Here is a 23,969-nt window from a genome sequence, read left to right as displayed (position 1 = left end):
GTCTTACTAAATGAATGTCATTATCACAGAGATAAATCAAATATACTTTTTAAATGAATACGCTGCTGCTTCTCACTGCATTGTCCTGTTTGCATCAGATATAGAAAGCCACATTATCAACACACAAGCCGACTGGAACTAGTGACATAATGACTGAAGATGGGAATTTAGGCCGCAGTGATGTCTGGAGTCTGTCTCAATGTGTCTTTACCCAAAGAAGGACTACAACATCATCACTTTAACACCAATCAGGACCGACACAGATCAAAGTCTGTGGTGCTTTTTGACTTCTGGGATTTGCAAGTTGCGGACCCATCACAAATAAGTTAGCTGTTTATAGTAGTTAGACTCTTACGGATGTATTAATATTAATAACATTGGAGGGAGTAGACTACGTTGTGCTCGACATGTTCTTATAAAAGGCAACAAAGAATTAAAAAAATTCAACGTTTGTTATGTAAACAAAGTTTATTTTCATTATTTGGCAAGTTCTAAAAAAGTATCAATCATTAAAAAAATATTTTTCACAAAAGGGGAATTTAACAAAGTGCACACACATCTAACAAAACAGCAACATAATGACAGGAAATCAACAAACGCAGAACATGTGCATCTGGACCACATTTACAAGTAATTGAATAGTTTTTTTCCAGATATTTTGACACGTCACAGTAAGAAAAGCACAGGTGTAAATATTAAAATGAATTATGGCTGAATTCCATTCAGGTCCTTCAAGTTCAGTCATACCGTCAATACTTACCGGGATGTTTGAAAAGAACAGAGCGGTTGTTATTGGAAATGTCCGATGTCTTCTCTACTATGACCAGACTACTGCTGTCTGTACCAAAACAATACCGGCTGAGAAACCCTAATAATCAAGTTTCCACTCATGTACATATGGTACGTGAGCTTTTCGGTGACACAGAGTTACACAGCAAGGAATTACTTAAATTCAACAAATGCACACAGCTGAAAGGCAACAAGGCTGTAAAAGAAAACCCCTGGTTGTTGTGGGCGCTCTACTGCAGAAATATATACACACCACAACTAAAGCAGTTAAAACAGAGGCAAAGCAGGAAGTCATTCACATTAATAATAATAAAACAGTATTTTGCAACACAAACCAAAAAATGAACTTCTCCCCTGACATGGTTTTATTCATAAATATACATTTAGTATTTGTATTGACAATGCAAGGTGGCGGATAGGGGTAGAGGGGGATAAGCAAATAGTGCAAATTGAGCTTAACATTAAGGCAAGAGCTGATGATGAACAGCATCTCTATGACACTAAGTCACACGCTGCAACCTGGTTGTGGTGAGAAGTTTCTCTGGTCCCAAACTGATTCTCAGTCTCCACCTCAGTATGCTCCAGGTTTCCAGCCTTTTGCGAGTGTACTTCAGGCTCCATCTCTTGGTTCAGCTCCGTTTCTTCTGGCCTCACGTCGTCGCCTGTCTTGTGCGTGTAATCCATTGTATCGTCTCCCACCATTTCTTCTGGCCTCGCGTCGTCCGCCGTCTCGTACGTCTCGTCCATTGTATCGTCTCCCTCCTCCTTGTCCTCAGCAATCATTAAAACCTCTTCAGTTTTATCGGTTCCCTCTTCTTCCTCCTCCGTCACAGGCCACTCTCCATCATCGCTGTTGTCCACCTCCTGCTCTTCTTGGCTGCTCGTTAATGTATCAACAGGCAAAGGCTGCCAATAATCATACAACTTGCCCTACAGGAGGACAAATATAGAATTGTAAATAAGAATGATACGATCTTTTGACTTTATGTTCATAGAAGAGTATGTATAAGACTACTGTACATGGAGAGGCCTGGTCCTCTGAAGGAGCATCTGCCACTTGGTGGAGATCCTGGCCACCAGGTCCTTCACCTGCAGGGAGAGGAGCGAGGTGGTCACACACACACTGCTTCTAGAGAGCACATGCTAGCTTTAACGGTTGCATCTGTAAATCAAGTCAGCAATGATTGATCAACATCATGATTTAAAAAAACTCCACTGCTTCCAGGTCCAATAGTGAGGATACTGGCTGGTTTAGTTAGTCTTCTATTATACTAAATTGAATATTTTTGGACTGTTTGGCGAACAATAGCAGCGATCTAAAGACGGCATCTTGTATCTTTTAGACTTAGCAATTAATTGATTAATTAAGAAAATAATCAGCAGATTAATCTATATTAAAAAAAGATTGAGTTGCTTCTACAACATCTAAATATGACAAAAGCTAATTTTCAGTTTTTAAATATAACATTTAAAAGTGAAAATGACAGAGACTGTTTTTCAAGTAATAATTCTTAAACTTTTGATCATTATTGGTGTGCTGCACTTGTTGGACACCGGAACAAAACCTAAATGCAATTCGTGAACTAAATGACTATTACGACTAACCTCATCTGGATATTATGTATATTTCCAAATATAAATATAACTTTAACTGTCAATTATTGTTTTTATTCAGCAACAATGTAAGATTTGCTGCAGTAAGGATGTTTGCACCAAAAAGTGAGGCAACACAACAACCTCAATGTGTCTGGATGGAGCAGCATGAATTTAACAGCATGCAGTGCTGTTACTCCTGTTGAGCAGCTGCTTAATGACGCAAACAGCTTTGACTTGAGATTTAACAATCATGATTTCTGCGATAAAACGGCTCGACTGCGTGACTTTGTCAGGGACACTGCCGACACTGCCACCCATGTAGCGTTAGAAAGGTTATTAACGTGAATTACCTCAATCTAGTCGAAAGCTTCGAAAAACTGGTTAAACAAGAACTACTGAGGCAGGTGGAACATCAGGCAGGACTCAATGCTGTTTACCACGCAGGTAGAGGTGCTGAGGATGCCACTCATATACTTGTGTTTTGTATTTCAGCATTTGGAGAAAAATGTTACACAGCATCTGGATCACAGTTTGGGAAATCAAACTCACCTTGCTCCGGTAAAGGCATTTCTCACTCTCTCTGATGTCACACTTCACGTGCGTTTCCAGCTGTGAGCACAGAGACAGCAGCTCTTTCTGTGAGTCAGAAGAAAAAGGCAACGCGCATTAACACACACACACACCTCTCGCAGGCAGATGGATATCACCAGCTTCAGACTTTGATAAATCAGCTGATTAATAACCAGCGGCTGAAAAACCTCAGACCAGAAAAAGGGATTAATTACCTTTTGATGAGCTGGGAAGAACTGATAGTTGGACGCTTCATTTGCTAAGGTGAGAAGGCTGTAGCAGAGGTAGTAGGACTGAGGCACAGAAAGAAGGGAAATAAACTTGCATCACAATGTCATTCAGACTACATGTTGTGCTTTCTTACACATAATAAAAAACGAGACAACTATAAAGTCACTTTCAAGTTGAGGCATATGCTCACCTGTTGGTCTAAGGTGGTCATGTCCTCTTCTTTGTCTTTCCGACTCCTGCTGGAGGAGCTCAGCATGCCTCGGAGGAGCGTGGAGGGTTGCATACGGGGCAGGTAGGGCCTCAGTTCAGAGAGCTAAGCATGGCGCCGTGAGAGAAAGTCATTGAGATAAATGTCCATATTTTAACTGCTGAGGTCTAAAAGAGACTTGTATAGGTTTAGGTGACACACTGAAAGAGATTACCTGAAACTCCTTTTCTGTAGGTCTGTAAGTACAATTTCCGTTTAACAGCTTAGAGATCATGGACAGGCACAGATGTCGACGCAGTTGCCTAGATCAACAAAAGTGAATACTTCTTAATGTGCAATACAAGAAAAAAAATTAAAAAGACATATTGTGTGGGGAAAAATGGAGATAAGCAGATCAGAGAAAAACAGGTAAAAGACTTACTTTCCACGTGTGTTGTCGGGCAGCAGTTGAACCAGCAGGCACATGTTGTGGTGGTCATCTGTCAGATCAGTGAGGGCCATACAGATTCTTGGCAGCTGAGAACAGTTTAGAGAAATAATAAATAACTCATTACATTTTAAAAAGTGATCGATGATATTATAAATCATGCAGGGTGCACATTTCGGCCGGTGGATTTAAATGATGATGCCTTTAAACTCATTTTCATGACCAAACATTCTGTGAATGCATTAAAATGTATATTAACCATACACTATATTAACCACAAGAATTCCCAGGTACACTTGTTTACAGGAGAAATTGGCGACATTTCAATATTATCTTGTGAAAGTGTATTATGATACGATTACATCATGTTATTTTATAAACTTGCTGCCGAATTAAAGCAAGTTGTGACTAAAAACTAAAATCCGAACATGTATTCAACATTTAAAGAGTTGTGTAGCATCACAGCGGCACACAGTGCACTGCATTGTTATTAAATGGGACTCATTTACATGATTTTGCACACATTTGCCATGTAAAGCTACATATTCAGACTTTCAAGGAAGCAGAGTCATGCGTGAACTGACCATGGTGTTCCAGTCCCTGATGTTGTTGACAATTTTGTACTGTAGAGGGTACAGTTCAGTACTAGCCTGGAGGAGGAGCCGAGAGTCCAGGCCCACCTTTCCCACCACAGTTAGCAGCAGCAGCAGCTCGTCGTCGCTGTACACTCGTGGACAGAGGCCCATGCAGTAAGACAGGTACTGCAGACGAGAACACAGGACAAACAGCCGAGAAGTGAATGAACTGAATGGAGAACTTGTGCTTTCTCTGCCAAACTCTCCCCCATGCAGACACACGACAGCCAACCGTTTGCGTCTCACCTTCAAGATGTTGTTGCAGTTGTGTTCAGGGAAAGCGTTCTGTTCCTTGTTGCTGGAGGGACTCTCACTTTTGATATAAATGTCCTCCCTACACAAACATTTAACAATAAATAAACAACTTATTTATTAAGCTTTTACACAGGAAACAAGGAAATGAATGAGTAATCTAATGAACAGGAAAGCAACTTACAGCAAATCCCCCTCAGTGAATGGAGGCTGCAGATTCTCAAAAGGGAAGAGAGTAACGAACGCAACGCCCATATTCATCAGAACCAGCGCCACGTCGGCCAGTCTGGGCACCCACACTTTAAACTGCTGGTTTCCAGTTTTCACTGAGGAAGCATAGACACAGAAAAATCTTAAAAGTCTTAATAATAGTGAGGACATGCAAAATATAAGAAATACCAAAACACTGACCTATCTGATAAGCAGCAGTGCAGGCGATGTCACAGAGAGCCTGTAGTATCTTTTCAGACAGCAGCCTCTCACTATGGACCGACATCATCTGACAGGATCAACAAAGAATTACGACCAAAGTTCAGACATTTAGACGTAAATCACTACCGACATGCTACATGTGTGTGTGTGTGTGTGTGTGTCCTACCTTGAATAGGAAACGGGTAACCTGAGTTGGACAGGGCGAGCGACAGTCGTAAGCTTCCTGGAACAATCCAATATTTACATGCAGTCTCAGCTGAGCAGGGCTGGACCTGTAGTGACATACAAGGAGAGGGAAAGATAAAGGAAATAATTAACTAGCAAAACTAACGGTCTAAATCTAACGGTCAATGTAGCCTGCAATGGTCATTACAATCCACAGTATAAAGTGTATAAAGTGCAAGAATTCTTGTGTGCACACAAGAGTTCAGTGAGGGTTGTGCAAGAGGAAAGCGGAAAGAGTGTCCGAAAAAGTTAAAGAACCAGGATCCTGGGGACAATAGCTACCAATATCAAATGTCAGGGCACTCTGGTCTTGAGTTAATGAGCTGTTGCTCTGAACCTTCACGTGTATATCCAAACCACAACTCACCAAAGAAGCGTTTTCTGCGCCGTCCCCTGCGGACTGACCATGCATCGCCTGAGCTGCAGCGTATCGTGGTCGAAGATCCGGCCAAATTTCTCCAGGTTGAACACCGCTTCTCCTGGAGGCACTTCTCTGATCGCGTTGGACATCAAAGAGTAGCGTTGCAGGAATTCCCTGGAAAACCAAACGTAAACGTAATAAAGCAGATTAGTGAACTACTGTGTGCCAGTGACATGGTATACTGCGTCTGTGTGCTTCTGCATGCTTTACTGGTGTTCAGTGGAGACGCCCTCTTCCCGGTTCTGCTCAGCCTCCTCATACTCGGCTATTGTCAGTAGGTCCTCTTGACACGCAGTTAGAAGTTCAGTCTCAATCTCTTTAGCTCTGAAGGATGAAAACAATGTGGAGAAAGTTAACTGCTACTGTAGCTCAAACTAAAAGGTAACCGGAACGACATTTTCTGCATAATTTACCTCTTATTGGTGTTTATTTCCTTCAGCATCTGGTCGAGATTGTTTTTGTAGATGCCTGACTTTGTGGTTGGCAATGGCTGCTGTGGGGAAACACAACCGACAACACTCAACGGTTTTACTGGTCGCTCAGCGAGTTAATCGATCATAGATTTATAACTTTATGTTCAATAATGACACGTCATTTCAAGCTTACCGTTTTTGACTGGCAGCTGTGATGTACGGGTGTGCTCGGCTCCGAGAAGGCTCCCTTCTCTGGTGTAGCGGGAGGCTTGGTAACGCGCTCCATCATCTCCTGTAAGGAGAGGAGCTGCTCCTCCTCGCTGCTATGGGAGCTCTGGGTTAGATCCAAATCTAACGCGAAGCTCAGGCCTAGGTCCAGCTCCATATCTATAGGATCCTCTTCAATCACCGGATTTGCACAACGCCCTTCACCCGCCCGCCTCCCCAGCAGTGGAGATTGAGAACAATGAGATGTAGAAGTTGTGTCTAAAGCGCAGGCTCTCACATTGATGGGGAGGACAGATGTGCGTTTGTCGTCAGATTTAAAACTCTCATCCTTAAGCTGCCTGCCTGAAGAGGTGACGGGGCTGTTTTTGGAGTCTTCTGAGCAAGTGTACTTCAAGTTTTCCAGTTTTATCCGCTCTAAAGCTACAGTTGGCACGGTGACTTGTGAGACATGTGCCGATGACGAGGACGAGACTTTGGCGTCCACTGCATGAGAACTAGTTTTGCGACAAGAGGATTCATTAACGGGAGTACTGTGGCTGGATGAAGAGCCGTTCTCTGAGGAGGGGGATTTGATCCCAGCCATCCTGGGCTTCGCAGTCTTATGGCCGGAGCTGACGACGTAGATCATGGGATCGGGGGTGAAAAGCTCATCTATATCATTCGGGATTGCAACAGGTCTTCGTGGACGGGCAGTTTTATTCCGTTCCACCATGCGACAACTCACAGAAGCAGCATTTGCTTTTGAGGGTGGTTTGGGAGTGCTACTGTCCGGTTTTCTGCTCTCCTCCATGAGATCACCTCTGCTCACGGTCTTGACTGGTAAGCCTGAGGTACTGCGGGGAGTATGAACGGACTGGTGGCTGCCGAAGTGAACGTGAGGTGAGCCACCCGTGTCCCTCTCGGGAACGTCGAAGGAGACCAAAGGGGTTCTTTTCTTCAAACCGTCTTCACCTGGACTTTTTGAAGGTGATCTTGACTCAATCAATGTCAGAATTTGATCCTGGGTGGAGTTTATATAGGCTTGCTTTGCTCCCATCGCTCTCGGTCGTTTCTTTATACAAGATTTGAGTGGCATCGTCGCACAGGACGGCGTCGCACATGACGGCGTCGCACAGGACGGCGTCGCACAGGACGGCGTCGCACAGGACGGCGTCGCACAGGACGGCGTCGCACAGGACGGCGTCGCACAGGACGGCGTCGCACAGGACTGCGCGGGTTTCAATGTGGACGACAGTTCCGAGCACGTCGATTGGCCGCATGCTGGTTCTGTGCACAGAAGGCTATTCGTGGTTTTGGGTGACAGTTCCAGGACTGAAGAATGCCTCGCTGATGCCTGAGACTGCAGTGAAGTGCCGTGTGAGTTGCCAACGGTGTTGATTCCCGAAAGACACAGTCTCTTGGCACCGTCGTCCCGGCCCTCCAACTCCATGTGCCTCTTCTGAGATGTGCAATTCAAATCCACTACTGGAGACAGAAAAATACAATAAAAATATACCTTCTTTTCTTAACGTTCAGTGTTTACAAATGTCTTTCAATATCAGTGTTGAAGATAATTACCCATTTACTGCAATCTCTTACCAAGAGCAATATGTGGCATTTAAAAGTAACAGCTTCTTCTGTAACTACCAAACATTTCAAGCTCACATTTGTGCTTCCAGGTATTTAGCAACTTGTAAAGAGTACAAGTAACAGAATGCAGTAAGTAATTCCTAAGAATGGCAGAAAAAACATATCTAGAAATGATGAGGAGAGACGGCAAGTTTTCTAAAGTCTAACGTTTAGTCCAAAATCTTGAATCCGTTATGGTGGACTGTAGTGAAAGTGTAAGTAATTATAATCTGCTACTGAGGATGTCAATCCTTTTTTAAAGACATGCCAAACCAGTTGAAAATTCACAGTGCTATCAATCGTCAATCTCAAGTAAAGTGAATTGACATTACATACAGGTTCATGACATTTACAAACTCAACACCTGATGCCGGTTGTCACTGCAACAGCAACAAGAAAACATGCCAACAAGGCTAAAGATCACAGCTTTAGGAGTAAGAAGGGGAAAAAAAACAACATTACCTGGAATTGAGTTTTCACTTGAAGGTGTTCGTTTATGTTGTTGGTCCTAAAAATAAAGAAAACAGCAATAATATGCATCACATACTATCAAAAGACCAAGCAACACCTGGGTCAGGTGTTGAACAATTAAAAAATGCATTTTAAAGTTAAATAAATATTAGCACACTGACTTGCTCAAGTTCTGGCAAATGTTCTTTAACTAATCAAAGCACCTGAATCTTTGTTTACAAAGCCTGAGATAAAACACACCATGCTCTGCCCGAGTGAACATCATTTTGGCCCCACAACCCTGGCTTGAGACCGGGCTTTTTGAGTAATGAACAGCTCAAAGTCTATTATCAAAACCCTAAACTAGACCAAACTAATGACAAATGTTACCTGGCTAGGGGCTCCAGGGCTGTGCATGACGGGTAAACTGGAAGCACTACTCCTGTCAGACGAGTGGGTACTGCGAGAAGGCTGGTGGCCCCATGAGGACCACTGGCTGTTCCCAGGGCTCCAATGGTCTGAGTCTGAGAGGGGCCTTGGGTAAGCTTCTTGAACACCTCTGGTGTAAAATGTTGGGGTCACGGGGGGCCTGTGGAGCTGGACAGTCTGTATGGAACCCCTCACATCGCTGGATTGATCCTAACAAAGTAAATGGTAACAGACACAACAATTCAGAATCACTTGAAGGCTATTCTGCAGTTCAAGTTACTATTTGAATAAATCCTGTTTTCACTAATGACATAAAGAAATACCTTGCTTGACGCTTGTCTTTGAGGCATTACATGTTTACTTCCTGAGTAAGACAAAGCGAGCTTGGATTCAGTCTCTTGATCTCTCCTGATGTGGGAAGACGTGGAGTGGTTACTTAAATCCTTCATGAATTGAGGAGATGCAGGGTGAAAGGTACCGGGAGGCGGGGGCTGTGGCATACTAGCTCTAGTACCACTGTTAGTCGGGCTGACTGGAACAGACCTGGATGAGCAGAGAGACCCCGGAGGGTGATGGTGTTGGTGCTGCAGAGGACCCAGTCTGCCCCCCGCCAGGGGATGGGAGCTATTCACTGGAGAACCAATGTTAGTCGGGCTGCTTGGAACAAACCCTGGAGAATAGATTGGTCCCGTAGGATGAAAAAGGAGCCGTGGTGGAAGAGGGTACCGTGGTGGAAGAGGGAGCCGTGGTGGAACAGGGTACCGTGGTGGAAAAGGGATCTGTGGTGGAAGAAGGTGCCGTGGTGGAAGACGGTGCTGTGGTGGAAGAGGGTGCCGTGGTGGGCCTAGTGTGTCCCTTAGGCACACCTCAGGGCTATGAAGTGGCAAGATTCTCCTGGGAGGTGGGTGAGAAAGCCAGTTAGGGAGCTGAGAGGGTTTCATTGGAGTCTCCTGGAGAAGCGACGTGAAATGGGGCTGGGAGCTGTGCTGGAATACGAGGTCGTTCACTAGAACACAAGAGAAACATTTGTGCATTATGATCTTACGTCTAAAATATTTGGTGCCTCAAAATGCTCAAGTATGTACAGGTTGACACCATCAGATGGATGACATTTTTCTTTGTCATGCTGCCAGACACAAGGAGGTTCTTCTCCTTGCATTATTTGAAGAGAACCAGTTCCATCACTTCTTTCCACTACATGTTGTCATAACTAATAAATGCTCATGCATAATTATATGTTGTGAATGTGCTCCAAGAGGGAAGGCAATGGACAAAGAACCTGTCTTACATAGAGCTTCATGTTGTTTCATTCACTGTCTAAATTTCACATTGATAGCACACCGAAATAAGATTTACCTCCAGTAAATGCTGTTTCTATTTTTCTTTTTCTTTTTATCAAAGAAGCATTTAATTGATTACATTGTTGTTGTTCATTGTTACCAAATTAGGTTGCTGCAAGTGTAACTATTTATTTCAATAAATCAATTAAAAACAACAACAGGATTTTACCAGCTAACAAACCTTTTTGTTTATTACCCTAAGGGGAGAAAAGGGTCTGAAGATACAGATATGTTATTACTTATTACGTTTAAAAAAGGTTCAAACTAACTTCTCCACCACCACCAAAGCTCTACTGGAGTCTACAGAGGAGTACACCATTAGCGACAATAAAACACATCATATCATAACATAACCACAACTGCCGTAATACACAGTAATACAACACCCTTCAAAAAAAAACAATTATTTTGATTAAATAAAGTTAAAATGCACAACGACAAGTTAAGGCATGCATCACGGTGTAAATGTAGCTAAATACATTGCTATTTTACTGGACGGTGCAGTATAGGGACAATTTGACCCACCTTTGTTCCTCGGGGGAAAGTATTCAGAAAGTGTTCTGCAAGAAAGCCAGAAGAGGAGGAACTGATCATGTTTAGATCATCAAAGTTAGTGTTGTCACCAAGGCGACCAAAATGCTAAACTTTAAAAATAAAAGAGATATAGAAGTGATGCAGAAACGACACACACCACTGCCAACACAAGGAAGACACCTGCTCGTCAGTTGCTACCAATCACGTGCAGCTACGTTTGTAACAGCACGAGTGCATCAGTGGGTTAACTAGTGTCTATAAATGCATGATCAACCGTAACGTCACCACTTGAATATCTCGAATATAATCAAATAATCACAAAGTAACACAAGACAACATGTTAATACGGTAGTTATTATGCTAGCAACTAGTAAAAAAAGTAACGTTGGCTAATGCTAGCAAGGTAACTGACATGAAGAGCGTGTTTACAATATGTTAGCTATGTGACAGTAACCGTCAAGTGTTTACATAACGCTCGGCTCGCTGTCAAAGCAAACAGTAACAGCCATCCATACTTAGAGTAGCCAACGTTACGTAAGCATACATACATCTTGCTCATATAATAACATAGAATATTAGCAAGTCGTTGTTTCAGGAAGTGCTCTGTTTAGCTAGCGGTAGCTGGCTAACGTGCTTTAGCCTAGAAGTGCAAACAAAGTCTTTGGGTTTGCTCACCGAGTGTTTCTTTGATTTTCTGTTGCTCTTCTCATTTTGAGAGGTTAGTCCGACTGTCTTTAACAACAGACTCACAGCTCCAACGTTAAAATCATCTCAGCAATATGAACGTCTCCCGCCTGCAGCCGACTCGACCAATGTTACGCGAAATGCATTGTGGAACTTGGAGTTCAGCAGTATTCTAAATTAGAGGGATATCCCACCAAAATGTTGTTTTGTTGATTAAATGTTTGATTAAAAACTAATTATATATATTTTGTATTTTGTTGCAAGACAGGTGGTACGCTTTTCTTTAAAAAATATTATTTAAAAATGTTAATATCACTATAATTACACTGTTGATATAATGGTAAGTGAGATTGGCCCCCCAAAAATGAGTTGATCAGTGTTGAAAGATCGTACTCACACTTCACCCACGTAGGAGAAATAGATCAGAATCAACTAGAAAAGGAAGGCTAGACACCCCACTGCCAACTCATAACTCCTCCGATCAGGCATGGTATACAAAGGAACCTGTGCAGATACAACACAGTATTTACAACCCCCTCTCCCACACTCTCTAGCTCCGGCCCCAGTCAGCAGGCCCCACAGAGCCGTAATCTGGGAGGGACAGCTGCCAGCATAAAATATGATAGGCAGGCCAAAAAACTGCAGAAGTAAAGCCAAAACTTTGAAACATTATGACCCACATGTATGGCCAGCAGGGCCGCCTGTGTGGCAAACCAATGAAGGAGAGCCGTTCACTCCCCTCACAGACAGACAGATTATGAGGAACTCTCAAACCCCCCAGAACCTAAACCAGTACCTGAACCCATGGAGCAAGCCCCAGAGAGACCACCTCCATCTGAAGACAACACCTGTCACGCCGGGACAGCATCAGCAGGTTGAAGACACAGGACCAGCTTCCGCAGGACTGTTGCCCGAACCACCTGTCGAGCCCTGTTTTCTGGCCTGAAGTGAGATACATGCAATCTGGGAGAGACACCAGAGCATGTGTGGAGCGAGGATGGAGTATGGCAACATACAACGAGATGAGAAGGACTCTGAGGACTGAGCTGGTGAGAAATGTTCGTGTTCAGTGGAGAAAGACGACATCTGGAAACCATATTCCTGGTTCAACCCAAAGGCCTGATGGGCCGCTGACAGTTTTGGGGACCTAATAAAAGAGACTATTGAAAAATGTGAGTCTGTTAGCTCTAACACTTTGATACTTTCATGAGAAGGATGTTGAAAGATCGTAGAAAAGTATGAAAGCATAAAAGTATAGCTATTATAACCTGTAACCTTTTTGAGTTCAAAGTATAACTAGCACAACATATAGCCTGTTTACACTTTTTATAACCATCATAATATAACTTATTTTATTTTATGATAGCTGTGATTTAACAAATAAACTGTTTAGAGTTAGACACTTTGTGTAACATAGTCACTTGAGCCTTATACAGTGGTTCTAACAGGATCAAACCAGTTACATTCTGTGTCAGCTCAAGAAAGAGGAGGACTCATGTGTGAGTGAGACATGAAATAAGGGAGGTTACCAGCATCAGATAGAAATCAGCAGAAAAACTGTGAGATTTGGGCGTCTCCCCCAACTAGAGAATGAGACTTCTTACCCACTCTAAAGGGAACAGAGGACCCTTTGGGGGTCTCACCCCCTCAGAGATGGGTTTCTGTGTTTCTGTTTCTGTCTTACCCACTTATAGCGGGACAGAAGACCCTTTTGCTATCAGAGGACAGCATAAACAGGAGAGAAAACAACAACTCTAGAGCTGCCTGCACTGACAGGAGAACAGCAGAGCAGAGCCGAGAGAAGTAAAAGGAGGGAGAGAATTCCAGAGTGTGCGACTGGATTAAACCTCATCAGTGAAAGCTGATAAAGAGGAGCACTTATTACAGTGGGAGTGTTAAAATTAGTTCTTGTAGCACAGTGACTGCTTCATTGAATTTAAATTGTTGTATGTGATCGTTGTGTGAAAAACTTAAATAAAACCACAGCCTTACCATTTGTAAGTGTCTGAAGCAAAACAAAGTATTCTGGTCCTTTAAAACAATTTAACCCTCCGTTAATGGTGCGATAAGATGTGACGACTGAAACATGCAGAGGAGCTTACGGTAAGTTCCCCGGGTGAAGACTTGGCAGTGTTAGTCATAAAAATGGTGAGAATGTTCACAATAGGCAATAGTAAAGTATAGACGATGTACATAACTATTACATACTGGGTGTTAGGGTTACATCCTATTGAGAGCGCCTCGGGCATTAGCAGTAAAAGACTTTCAAAAAGACAATTAATTCCAAAATCCTAACGATTTAGCTACGGGGTGAGATAAAAGGCCGCTTTACGCTACATCACCTTAGAAAAAACTGCTGAAACTCGGTCAGTAAGGAAATATGAGTCATGGCAAGTTAATAGTTGACCACAAGCTAGACTTGATTTTTGCATGTAACTCAAATCGCTGTGTGGAAAAAAAAAGACACCCATATATCGATGTCCAGCAAGATAAGGAGACACGTCAGCATTTGATTTGTACATTTATTACCACCAACGACTTCAGACACATATAACCGACACAGAATGAATTATATTTGGAAAAGAAAAATACTGTAGGACATGAGTGGGACATTTCAAACGAAATCCTATAAGACGGTTTTCCAAATACCACCACTGCTTCCTCATCAGGCAGTAAGGGCAGCTGTAGGCTTTTACTGTAGGAATAGAAGCTGGAGGCACATAAATACTACGACACCAAGAGGCTGAGGCAAACCAAAGGCGGAAAAACAGAGTAACAAAGATAATGTTAACATTTAAAACTCTTATCTTCTGTCTTATCTTCGGGTCTCACAATGGTACTGTGAAGGCTATAATCCAAATAATGGATTTATCCCTTATACAGTGCAATGCTGATAGCAATGCAGCGTTTGGCGCCATTTGAAATTGGACTTAACTTATTAATGAAAGAAAGAAAGAAAAATACAAATTGTCACACTCAACAAAGACGCAACAACATACAAGGACACGGCACAAATACGATTCATACACAGAGACAATAAGAGAAAAGGACTGTTTAGTTGTTCCAACTGTCCCATCCGGCTCTCAAGAGATTGGGAACTTATTATCAATGGAATGTATCAATGAAATGCTTTAAAAAGTGATATAGAAATTAAGTTGTCCATCTTTAGCATTAGTCCCTTTCATCAAAAAAAAATCTCATAAAGTCTTCTTGAAATTAAATTATAATAGAATACAATATCTGATCCAATAAATAATGATGTTGTCCTGGGCAGCTAATGATGAAGGCAGTATGATCAGACACACATTGGTATAACTTCCTCACTACCATCGGTGCATTTGAAAAACAGTATCTCAAAGAGAGAGAGAGAGTTTAAGCATGAGCAAACCGAATACATTCTAAATATTAAAAAGGCTTTTACTTTAATATTCAAGTACACAGATAAGAAACTGCCTTTGTCAGCAATGCTATCCATTTCAGTTGAACACTATACCTCCTTGACTCTTAAAGGCACAGTACAGGAACTACAGTGGCGCATGTAAATGAGGCAGCCAGTAGCTCCCATAACCTTTGCTGCATTTATGACAGATATATACTCATCAACATCGGAAAAGAGAGTGCGATAGTTTTGCTTTTTTTTGTGTTTTTCCTCATGTAGCAAAATGGGACTACAAACTGCATTTCCTTGCACAACCCTGTGTTGTACAATGACAACAAATGAAACCTTAAACTCTGAACCTTAAAAAGGTTGTCACATTAATTGGCCATTTTAGCAAAACAATATTTACAATCTCTTGAGAGCTGTGTCTCCCCTGACTCTAATATATCCTGATCATTCAACATCTACTACCCCTGCACTGTGCAAGAAGAGTGAGGTCGCCTTTGACAACAATCTACAGTTTACTCATCATGTATTACAATCCAGAATAAGTGAGGATTTAGCAAAAAGGACAACCTACTCTGTCGTACACAAAGAGGGCTTTTCTGCGTCTTTACTTCTTGGCCTTTCCTTGAGCAGCCACGGCCTCCATGGCTTTGCGTACAGTCTCCTCATCTCCCAGGAACTGCATCGGCTTCACGGGCTTCAGGTTCTTGTCGAGCTCGTAGAGGATGGGGATGCCTGTTGGCAGGTTCAGCTCCATGATGGCTTCGTCTGACATTCCTACAGGTGACAGCACATACAAACAGAACAGTTACGTACAGAAGTTAGTGAATCTACAGGTTGTTGTTTTTCATTATAAATGTGTTGTCACTCACCTTGAGACTATTGACGACATACTGTCGGATCATTGTGATAGAATTTAATTAAACTACATTTTGACAAACAACTTGAATTTCCTTATTGCTTGTGGTGAAAATCTCATAATGCCACCCACCCTCCAGGTGCTTAACAATCCCCCTCAGACTGTTTCCATGGGCAGCGATGAGCACCCTCTTCCCCTTTTTGATCTGAGGGGCGATCTCCTCGTTCCAGAAGGGCAGCGCCCGTGCGATGGTGTCCTTAAGGCTCTCGCAGGAAGGAAGCTGGTCCTCACTCAGGTCTGCATAGCGACGATCCTGCAGTTTGTAAAAATATATAATAGACCAGAATAGAGACATTAAAAAAGTACTTTTACATGTCTTGCGGTCTTTTCCATCAAGACTTATTGTACACTTATTTGGGAGCCTAAATGCCTTGAGTACAAGTTTCACTCTACAAGCAATATGGTGACGTGTTCATTTGCAGGCATGAAAGAATCAGCTATGACACTCTTCTTATAACACCATCAACATGTTGCTGATCACTTAGTGTCTATTGCCACCATCAGCCAGCTTAGGGTTACTGCATCTCAACTTCTGAATACCTCTGCAGAGTTGTGATCAGTTTGTGAACTTTGAACTTGCACCTAGCAGACATCATTTCTACCGGTCATATATTAACCCACCTACGACAGACTATTAGGCAACAACATCAGGGCAACATCAACATTAGGGACTCTATCTCCGCCGTGTAGTACTGCTGTCCTGTACGACTGTTGTATGTGTAGAACATGTTGATATTCAAGCTGACTGTGCTGTGGACAAAAATACCTTAAATCTACTATTTTCACTCCAAACACTCGGGTCGTTTCTGCTGATTTCATTCATTCATGGTGACACAGCTGGTTATAGGGCCTGACAGCAGAGAGTTATAGTCAGGCCTCTTCTTTGTTATGCCTGTGTGCAGCTAGTTTAGTCAGTGTCTACAAGACCATTTCTTTCCAACAGAGCTCTTGGTTGTGTGTATGTGCTGTAGATATCGTGTCTTACCTTGCTGATGATACTGTAGTAGTCATGGTCTGGGTCCATGGGAGGAGGTGGGGTATCAAACGAGCGCCTCCAGATCTTCACCTGAGCCTCTCCGTGCTTGGCGGCCGTCTCCGCCTTGTTCAGCCCAGTCAGGCCTCCGTAGTGGCGCTCATTGAGCCGCCAGGTCCGATGCACTGGCACCCACATCTGGTCAATGCCGTCCAGGACCAGCCACAGTGTCCTGGTGGCCCGCTTCAGCACGGAGGTGTAGCAAATGTCAAACTCAAAGCTGGCATCTGTAAGTTTCAGAGAGGGAGAGACACTGAAGTTTAATGCAACCACTTGGAAACTGTGACTGCTTCTGTAAAACCTTGACCCCCCCACAACCCACACACACACACACATACCTTCTGAGAATAACAAGTATGCACTTGTTGCATAAAACATAACTTACAAATGATACTATGCAGAGCGTTAAAAAGAAATAATGCAGTCTCAAGCCTAACTGAAAATACAAGGTGGGCTGTTTTCATTATTATTTAATCCACAAATGACTTTCTCCCCGTTTAGTCTGTTGAATGTTACATCACACATCACATTGGAGAAGCTCGAACCAGAACGTGCTTGGCATTTTTCCTGTTTATCGACTTGATTTATCAACTAATGGTTGCAGGCAGCTTTAGCCACATTGCAGTCTGGTTTAATGAGACACAGTAGCGGACTTTATGTGTCTTCTGTGATGTCTTCCTGTTCTCCTGCTGGCAAAATAGCAAAGTCAGCGGCAAGATTGTCATTTAACAAAAGTATTTGAAAAATTTGATTGCAACTGAGCACATTGTTCTGCCTTCCAAAGTATTGTATTTATCATTCTCGGGAAGCTGTTCTAGGATCAAACGACCAAGAGGGCCATTAAAAAGGATCCTTTTTTGTAATGAGGAATTCTACTTTCTCTCTCTGCTCTTTGGCCTGGTAACAGCACTGCACCGGAGCAGCTTCATGAAAGGCATCACTTCTGCACGTTTGCACATCTACTACGTATTCCCGACACGCTCAGCGGTCGACGGTCTGATGCAGAGGCTGTTATGTAAACGGAGCCTCGCAGTGCAGCCCTACAGTATTACAGAGACAGTGCAGAGGATGATGATGATGGGAGCAGACTGATTCAGTGCTTCCTCACCTTTCAGGGCCTGTCCTCCTCTCTTCGCCTCCTTCTCCCCGGTTTCACTGAGATCTGCATCGAACCAGCCGCAGAACCGATTCTCCTGGTTCCAGTTGCTCTCTCCGTGGCGGATCAACACTAACTTGTAGGCAGCCATGATCGATGATATTATGCCCAAATGACAGTCAATTGCACAACTTTTAGAATTGGATGCAGAGGATGTTAAATTGACAACTCTCCACTCAAGAGAAGACGATGGGTCTAGTCGTTAGCTGTCAGACCGGCGAGGACTTTTCTTTTATCCGTTGGATTGGTTACTCACCCACTTCCTGGTTTTCACATCCAATGAGATTCCGCTAAAGTAGATGACGTTCATTTCTTGACCAATGACAGCGGTGGGCGTCAGAGGACTGTTCCCTGACCTTCATACTGTACATTGCACCTTATTGACTTTTCATTGTGTTTCTCTATTACCACTACATCCTATCTATCTATCTGTCTGTCTATCTATCTATCTATCTATCTATCTCTCGTTCTCTCTCTATCTATCTATCTATCTATCTATCTATCTATCTATCTATCTATCTATCTATCTATCTTTCTCTCTCTCTCTCTCTCTCTCTCGCTCTCTCTCGCTCTCTCTCTATCTATCTGTCTGAGTTTCTAAGTTTGTTGGAAACTTACATCAAAGCTGAAATAAAGCAGTATGCGGATAAGGTGTTTTAAAGACCAGTTGAACCAATTGTTGCTTTTCCTCCTTTTCATCTGTAGGGGGGGACCTTGGCCTGTAAAACATTGAACTACTGCTGTAGTTCCTATAGAGCCCAGAAATGATCATAAGCTTAAAACACCATTACAAATGAGCAGCAGTCAAGTAATGCATTTTTAGAGATGTACTAAAGAAATAAAGATTTGAGGCGAAACAGTAAACGTGAAATAAGAACTAGGGGGAGATATTAGACATTGCGAGGTACGTGACGTGATAAATACAAGATCACAGAGCAATAAAGATCCAAGTTGAAGCAGATATCAGTGATGAAAGGAAAGAGCAGTACTCTCTTTGTGGAGTAGCTTTTATTGGAGTAGATACTGCATTTGCAGCAGCAGTTTGTAACACAAATATTTGTTATTTAGCAAATACAGTATATTTTCACATATTTATATAGGAGATGACTCCACCACCCTCTGTCCCCAGCTATCTCATGATAGTTAACCACTGACTGTATGATGTCAAAATGTTATTCTCCCCCCCCGGCCAAACACAGCTCCATTTTCCTCGCCCAGAATGTGAAAAGATTCTTTCTTAACTCCATATGCAAAGCACTTATGATGTTCTGCACGGGACAGTAGTCACACGCATTTGTGTGAAAAGACAACTCAACAAATAGAATAGCATATGATAAAATAAGGGGAACTCCAAGAGAGAGTGAAACAGTTAAATGGGGACATTCTCAGTCCTTTTGCTTCTTGCTTTTCTGGCCTCTTAGATTTAGTTTAAAGGGTTTTTAATTCTAACATATGTTAATGGTAAACATGAACGTTCAATCAAAGAGTGGGGTGACAAAACTAACCCAACTCAAGTCCACTCACCAGCTTTTTCTGCAGCTTTCAAACAGACTTTACAAACTAGTGTTGAGTTGTATCAGCTAATTGAGAAGAATATAGCTGAATAAGGAAAATGGGGAAAACAAACATCAAATCAACCATGTCAGTGCCTCTTGAGGTAAAGTGTCTCAGTTGACTTCAGTGTGAACTCCAGTCATTCTGATGTCGCAAGCATACATATAATCACTTGTTTGGCTTCTCACCATGTCTGGGATAAATGATCTAACTTCTATTGACACATTACCAAATCTTGTTCAAGCTATTGCATAGTAACTGTTTTATTAGGTGGAATAGCATCAGAGCATTGCGCAGAATAGGACCTGCTACATAGACTTATTTAACTCTAACTAATGTGTGCCACTGCCTTCATCTGACATAATAGCCTATTGTGTAGCTCCAACAGATTGTTTTGGCCAATGTACTATATTTGAAGTATTTCTGCAGGTGGATATCTGCTTCTTAGCTGCTGTCCAAAAGAGACTCAGTATCAGCTATGGGTTTGAACAGGTGATAGTGAAGATTACTACTATTGTCTTCTGGAGCAAATTCTATGTCTGAGATGCATCACGCCGTTAGAAGAGCACCTGACAGTTTTTTTTGCATTATATGTATCATCATGTGTCTTTTATTATAGTAAACAGCTGGCAGAGGAACACATATTTAACTTAGCATTCCAGTCTGTTCTGGCTCATGAAGGAATGAAAAGAATACATATAATTACATGTATGCAGTCAGTGGATGTGTTTAGGGGACAGATAAGAGAAATAAAGTTAAAGCTTAGCAATGAACCAAGTTGGAAATAGTCAAATTCATGTTTTGTGCTGCCTTATTCCGCCTCCTAGTGGTTAAATTGAATTATAGTTTATACGCTTCAGCAGTCAGGAATTATTGGATCACACTGAAATGTTATATCAATGTTTTTCCTACATTTCTTCTTCTAGATATGGCACATTGTTATTTTGACATCATTTTGCCGTTGCTACCCAACTACTCTGCATTATTCTGACATAAGAATCTATCAAGTAATGCAATGCTTTGAAGCCTGAGACATATTAACTAATGTTATCACCAGAATGAAGGGGATATAATAAGAGAAAATATGCTTTTAAATTGGCTGTTTTTCCTCACAACTGCAGTGTGACGTAACAGAGATAATTTGGGCTTCTCTGAGAAAGGTGGTGCTGGGAAACAGTCGCCATGTGAGCTATTATCAGGAACTCCATAATCCGCACTTGAAAGGAATGTTTGTTTTACTTCACAGTGTGTGTCGGCTAACGCCGTTCTAAAGATGCAGTGTTCGTAAAGAACTTTCCCTTTTGGGAGTGTCTCATCTTGGATTTCACTTCTAACTCCTTCTTTAACATTATATTTTAGTGAGGCAAAGATTACAGGTGATGAATGACAAAAGTGTTCCCTCTCTCTCTAACTTTTGTCGGACTCATTCACTCTGTGAAGCACTCTCAACAACATGGCAGAGTGAAGGAAGCAGCTGTATTTTTAAGGCTCTATAAATAGCTATCATCATTTCCCACCACTGGCTGCCATTGCCCTCACGCAGCATATGAACACTGTGCCCATTCAGAAGTATTGTGTGGGCAAAAGCTGCTGTAACAGATGTGGAATCAGTAATCCCAGTCACCATGTTAGGAAACTACAGACCCGAGAGTGTCGGAGGCAAACTACACGGCCTGGAACACTGTGCCCATTCATGCCTTACACAGACAGGAAATGTCAATCTCTGTGTCGATTCCTGCACGTAAGGACATTTTCGGCACATCACTTCTTGCTTTTTCTCTGCTCATTCACTTGTTCTGTCAGTCAGTCTCCATCTGTTTTCCCATCTTTCCCTCTCCTCTGCAGTGGAATGTGCATCTCAGCAGTATCTGATGAAAGAGTGGTTAACAGGGCGCTGCTGTGTGCATGTGTCTCTGTTTTCATCTTTCATGTGCGCACATGTAGCCTCCCAAATGAGACAGGAGACAAGGTCTGTCAGCTGGGGGGGGGGGGGGGGGGGGGGGGAGAGGCAGACACACTGGGATTGGATGAAGCGCTTCCACTGGGAATTAACCTCCCAGAATTTAGGTAAACTGCGTAACACCAGGCTCGGGTCTGTGAGAAAGTCTGGTCTGTGCGCAGTGAAAAAAAGTGTGGGTTATAGTGTTGGTATTCTTTGAATATTAACATTTCCTCTTGAATAATGCTGAGCGTACACAAAATGTTTAAAGGATAGGTTCACATTTTATGTAGTCAGTCTTAAAACAATTCTGATTGCTTGGGTTTTTAGTTTGCTGTAATGCTTTCTCGTGTGAACTGGCTGTGGAGAGATTCCCTCCTAAAGTTATTTCATTGTAAGAGATTTGGGACAAAAGCCACAGTCCTCGTGTGAAAAAGTGCTTCCTGAAGTTCATCTGGAACTCGTGATTCTTCAGCAGTTAGTCAACTCAAGCTGGTATCTTCCCTTTTGTTTCTCCAGACAGTGTTTCATTGCTGAGCTTCAGTGGAGCTACAGAGGAAGTCTTGCACAAAAAAAAACACATCACTTTGGAAAGCACCCACTTAATTTGACTAACTCAGACTGCTTAAGCCTCGTAATAGCTTTGGTTTAAAAGAAAACATTTTTGCAAACAAGGACTGTGGATTGTGTCCCCATCACTTACATTTCAATCATTTTAAGAATATATCTCGACTTGAAGTTCAGGAGTCTTCTTTTTTTGTCTTGTGAATATTTGGACGTTTACATGTGCACGTTGTTTATGACAGAATCAAATAAATAATAAGAAGAAATCTGTAAGCAACCAATCAACCAACACATTGTGTTCTGTACACCACTATGTTGGGAGGCAAGTACTGAGAAAAATATGCTTTTTTTAATTGCAACTTTTTCTGAATCGTTGCTGAGAGGGACAAAAAACATTCCTACCATTTCTCTATACCTCCCCAGTGATTTAATGACATTCAGTCATGTCATTGTTATCCATTTTCACATCAGAACTCTTTTTGACCACACTTTTTGATTTCCTGGCAGCAGTGAATTGACATCAGTCCACGTCAACAGTGTGCCTTCAGGGAGGCAAGAGGAACCAGTTAGACGGGTTATGATGGCTATATTGGACGGTTGGTCGCTTGCAGACCGGTGGGAGAGCGCATACAGGAAATGTCTCTTTGGTTGAGTTGCCAAAAAAAATATCACACAGTTGGCACTCCAGTGAAGCGCCTGGCTCTACATGTCCTTATACCAAGTTGTCTGGGCTGTCTTTGCTCTCTGTGTAGCTGGAAAAACAAACAACAACCTCAGCCGTGTGGTGCCCACACTCTTCTGATAGGGTCAGGAGGTAACAAAGGAGGATTCCAAATTCAAGTTTTTTACCTGTGATTGTACAGGTTCCTTATTTGGAGATGGATGTGATGTTTGAGGATTAAATGCGAAACGAGCCCATCCATAAAAATGAAAAATGTGAACAGATGTGACATCTATAAACTGAGGGCTTCGTAATAATACGGAGCCTGTTAATGTGGTAGGCTCAAAAAGACTTTCAGGGTAAATGTGGAGAATCCTTTTCTGGCCTTAATTGTCAACACACGCTAAACTTGAGTCATCCAAAACTTCAATGATTCGCCATGGTTACTTTCAATATCAAACTGAATCACTGGATTCAGTGCTTTGTTTATGCAGCACACTGCTGTTGTGTATGGTCTCCATTTGGTTGTATACAGCAGTGTGTTTCCGCAGGCGCTGACACGTGGACAGGACAACTCTTCTGTGGAAGTCTCAGAGGGGGAGAGGGTGGGTGGTGTGTGTGTGTGTGTGGGGGGGGGCTCTTTTCCTCCTTTAGAAGTGCTAGATTTATATCCTGCAGCTGGTTAACATTAACCCTTCCACTTCTGTATCTGTGGCCACCTTGCACTCGACACACGCACTGTATTGTTGTTGTTGCCATTGCATAGAAAGCCCGGTGCCACAGGGATGACATACTTTACAACTCACCTCATTCTTGAGGCGTACAAGGGGAAAGCGTAAGGCCCCAAAAGGAAAAGCGTGTGTTTATGTGTGAGTAATCTGCAGCTTTTTTTCACCACGTACATGCCCCATGCCAGCAACAGCAAGTGTGCAATGCATAAACACAAATCTGTCAGAGAACCACAAAACTGTTATACCGACAGTATAAAGGCAACCAAACAGAGTTGTCACAGCGGGGCTTTGGGTGCTGTTTAATCAACTTGTCTGCAGCATGTTTTCAAGAACGGCGGGCCAACAGGAATAAACGAGACATTGAATCATCTCCACTGCTTGGCTTCATTTTGATTGGCTGAACGTCAGCCCACCTCCAGAACCCCAACAGACTGTTCCGGTAAGAACAAGCCTCTTCCCAGATTATTGCACACACACGCACACAGTAGGATAACTCTCATGCAACACACTCACATTCTCTCTAACGCACAGCACATTGTCAGTGTGTGAGTGACT

General features: G+C 42.5%; 2 protein-coding genes across 7 annotated transcripts; both read right to left on the bottom strand.

The window, feature by feature from the left end:
- Positions 1 to 489: 489 nt before the first annotated feature.
- Positions 490 to 11,603, bottom strand: slf2 (SMC5-SMC6 complex localization factor 2). 6 transcript variants are annotated; one of them, XM_079168319.1, is made up of 22 exons: positions 11,464 to 11,598; positions 10,780 to 10,814; positions 9,458 to 9,920; positions 9,238 to 9,322; positions 8,876 to 9,124; positions 8,498 to 8,543; positions 6,393 to 7,891; positions 6,200 to 6,279; positions 5,997 to 6,110; positions 5,733 to 5,900; positions 5,307 to 5,412; positions 5,120 to 5,207; positions 4,893 to 5,034; positions 4,703 to 4,790; positions 4,406 to 4,582; positions 3,816 to 3,910; positions 3,609 to 3,696; positions 3,377 to 3,499; positions 3,171 to 3,248; positions 2,935 to 3,021; positions 1,810 to 1,878; positions 490 to 1,719 (listed from the first exon to the last, which is right to left on the bottom strand). In XM_079168319.1, exons 1-22 carry the CDS (start codon positions 11,496 to 11,498, stop codon positions 1,282 to 1,284), a joined length of 4,353 nt encoding a protein of 1,450 aa, XP_079024445.1. In that variant the 5' UTR covers positions 11,499 to 11,598; the 3' UTR covers positions 490 to 1,281. The 6 variants fall into 6 exon arrangements, with proteins under 6 accessions (XP_079024445.1, XP_079024441.1, XP_079024442.1 ...); XM_079168315.1 differs by having other exon boundaries at positions 9,238 to 9,920; XM_079168316.1 differs by having other exon boundaries at positions 6,200 to 6,276; positions 9,238 to 9,920.
- Positions 11,604 to 13,986: 2,383 nt separating this feature from the next.
- LOC306702806 (phosphoglycerate mutase 1-like) lies at positions 13,987 to 18,147 on the bottom strand. Its single transcript, XM_079168513.1, has 4 exons — positions 17,918 to 18,147; positions 16,762 to 17,036; positions 15,849 to 16,029; positions 13,987 to 15,634 (listed from the first exon to the last, which is right to left on the bottom strand). Exons 1-4 carry the CDS (start codon positions 18,054 to 18,056, stop codon positions 15,465 to 15,467), a joined length of 765 nt encoding a protein of 254 aa, XP_079024639.1. The 5' UTR covers positions 18,057 to 18,147; the 3' UTR covers positions 13,987 to 15,464.
- Between the last annotated feature and the right edge of the window lie 5,822 nt (positions 18,148 to 23,969).

This window comes from Pholis gunnellus (assembly GCF_910591455.1).
Source record: "Pholis gunnellus genome assembly, chromosome: 11".
Classification (NCBI taxonomy): domain Eukaryota; kingdom Metazoa; phylum Chordata; class Actinopteri; order Perciformes; family Pholidae; genus Pholis; species Pholis gunnellus.
The sequence above is the reverse complement of the archived record's forward strand: the minus strand, read 5'-3'. Positions and strand labels throughout refer to the sequence as shown.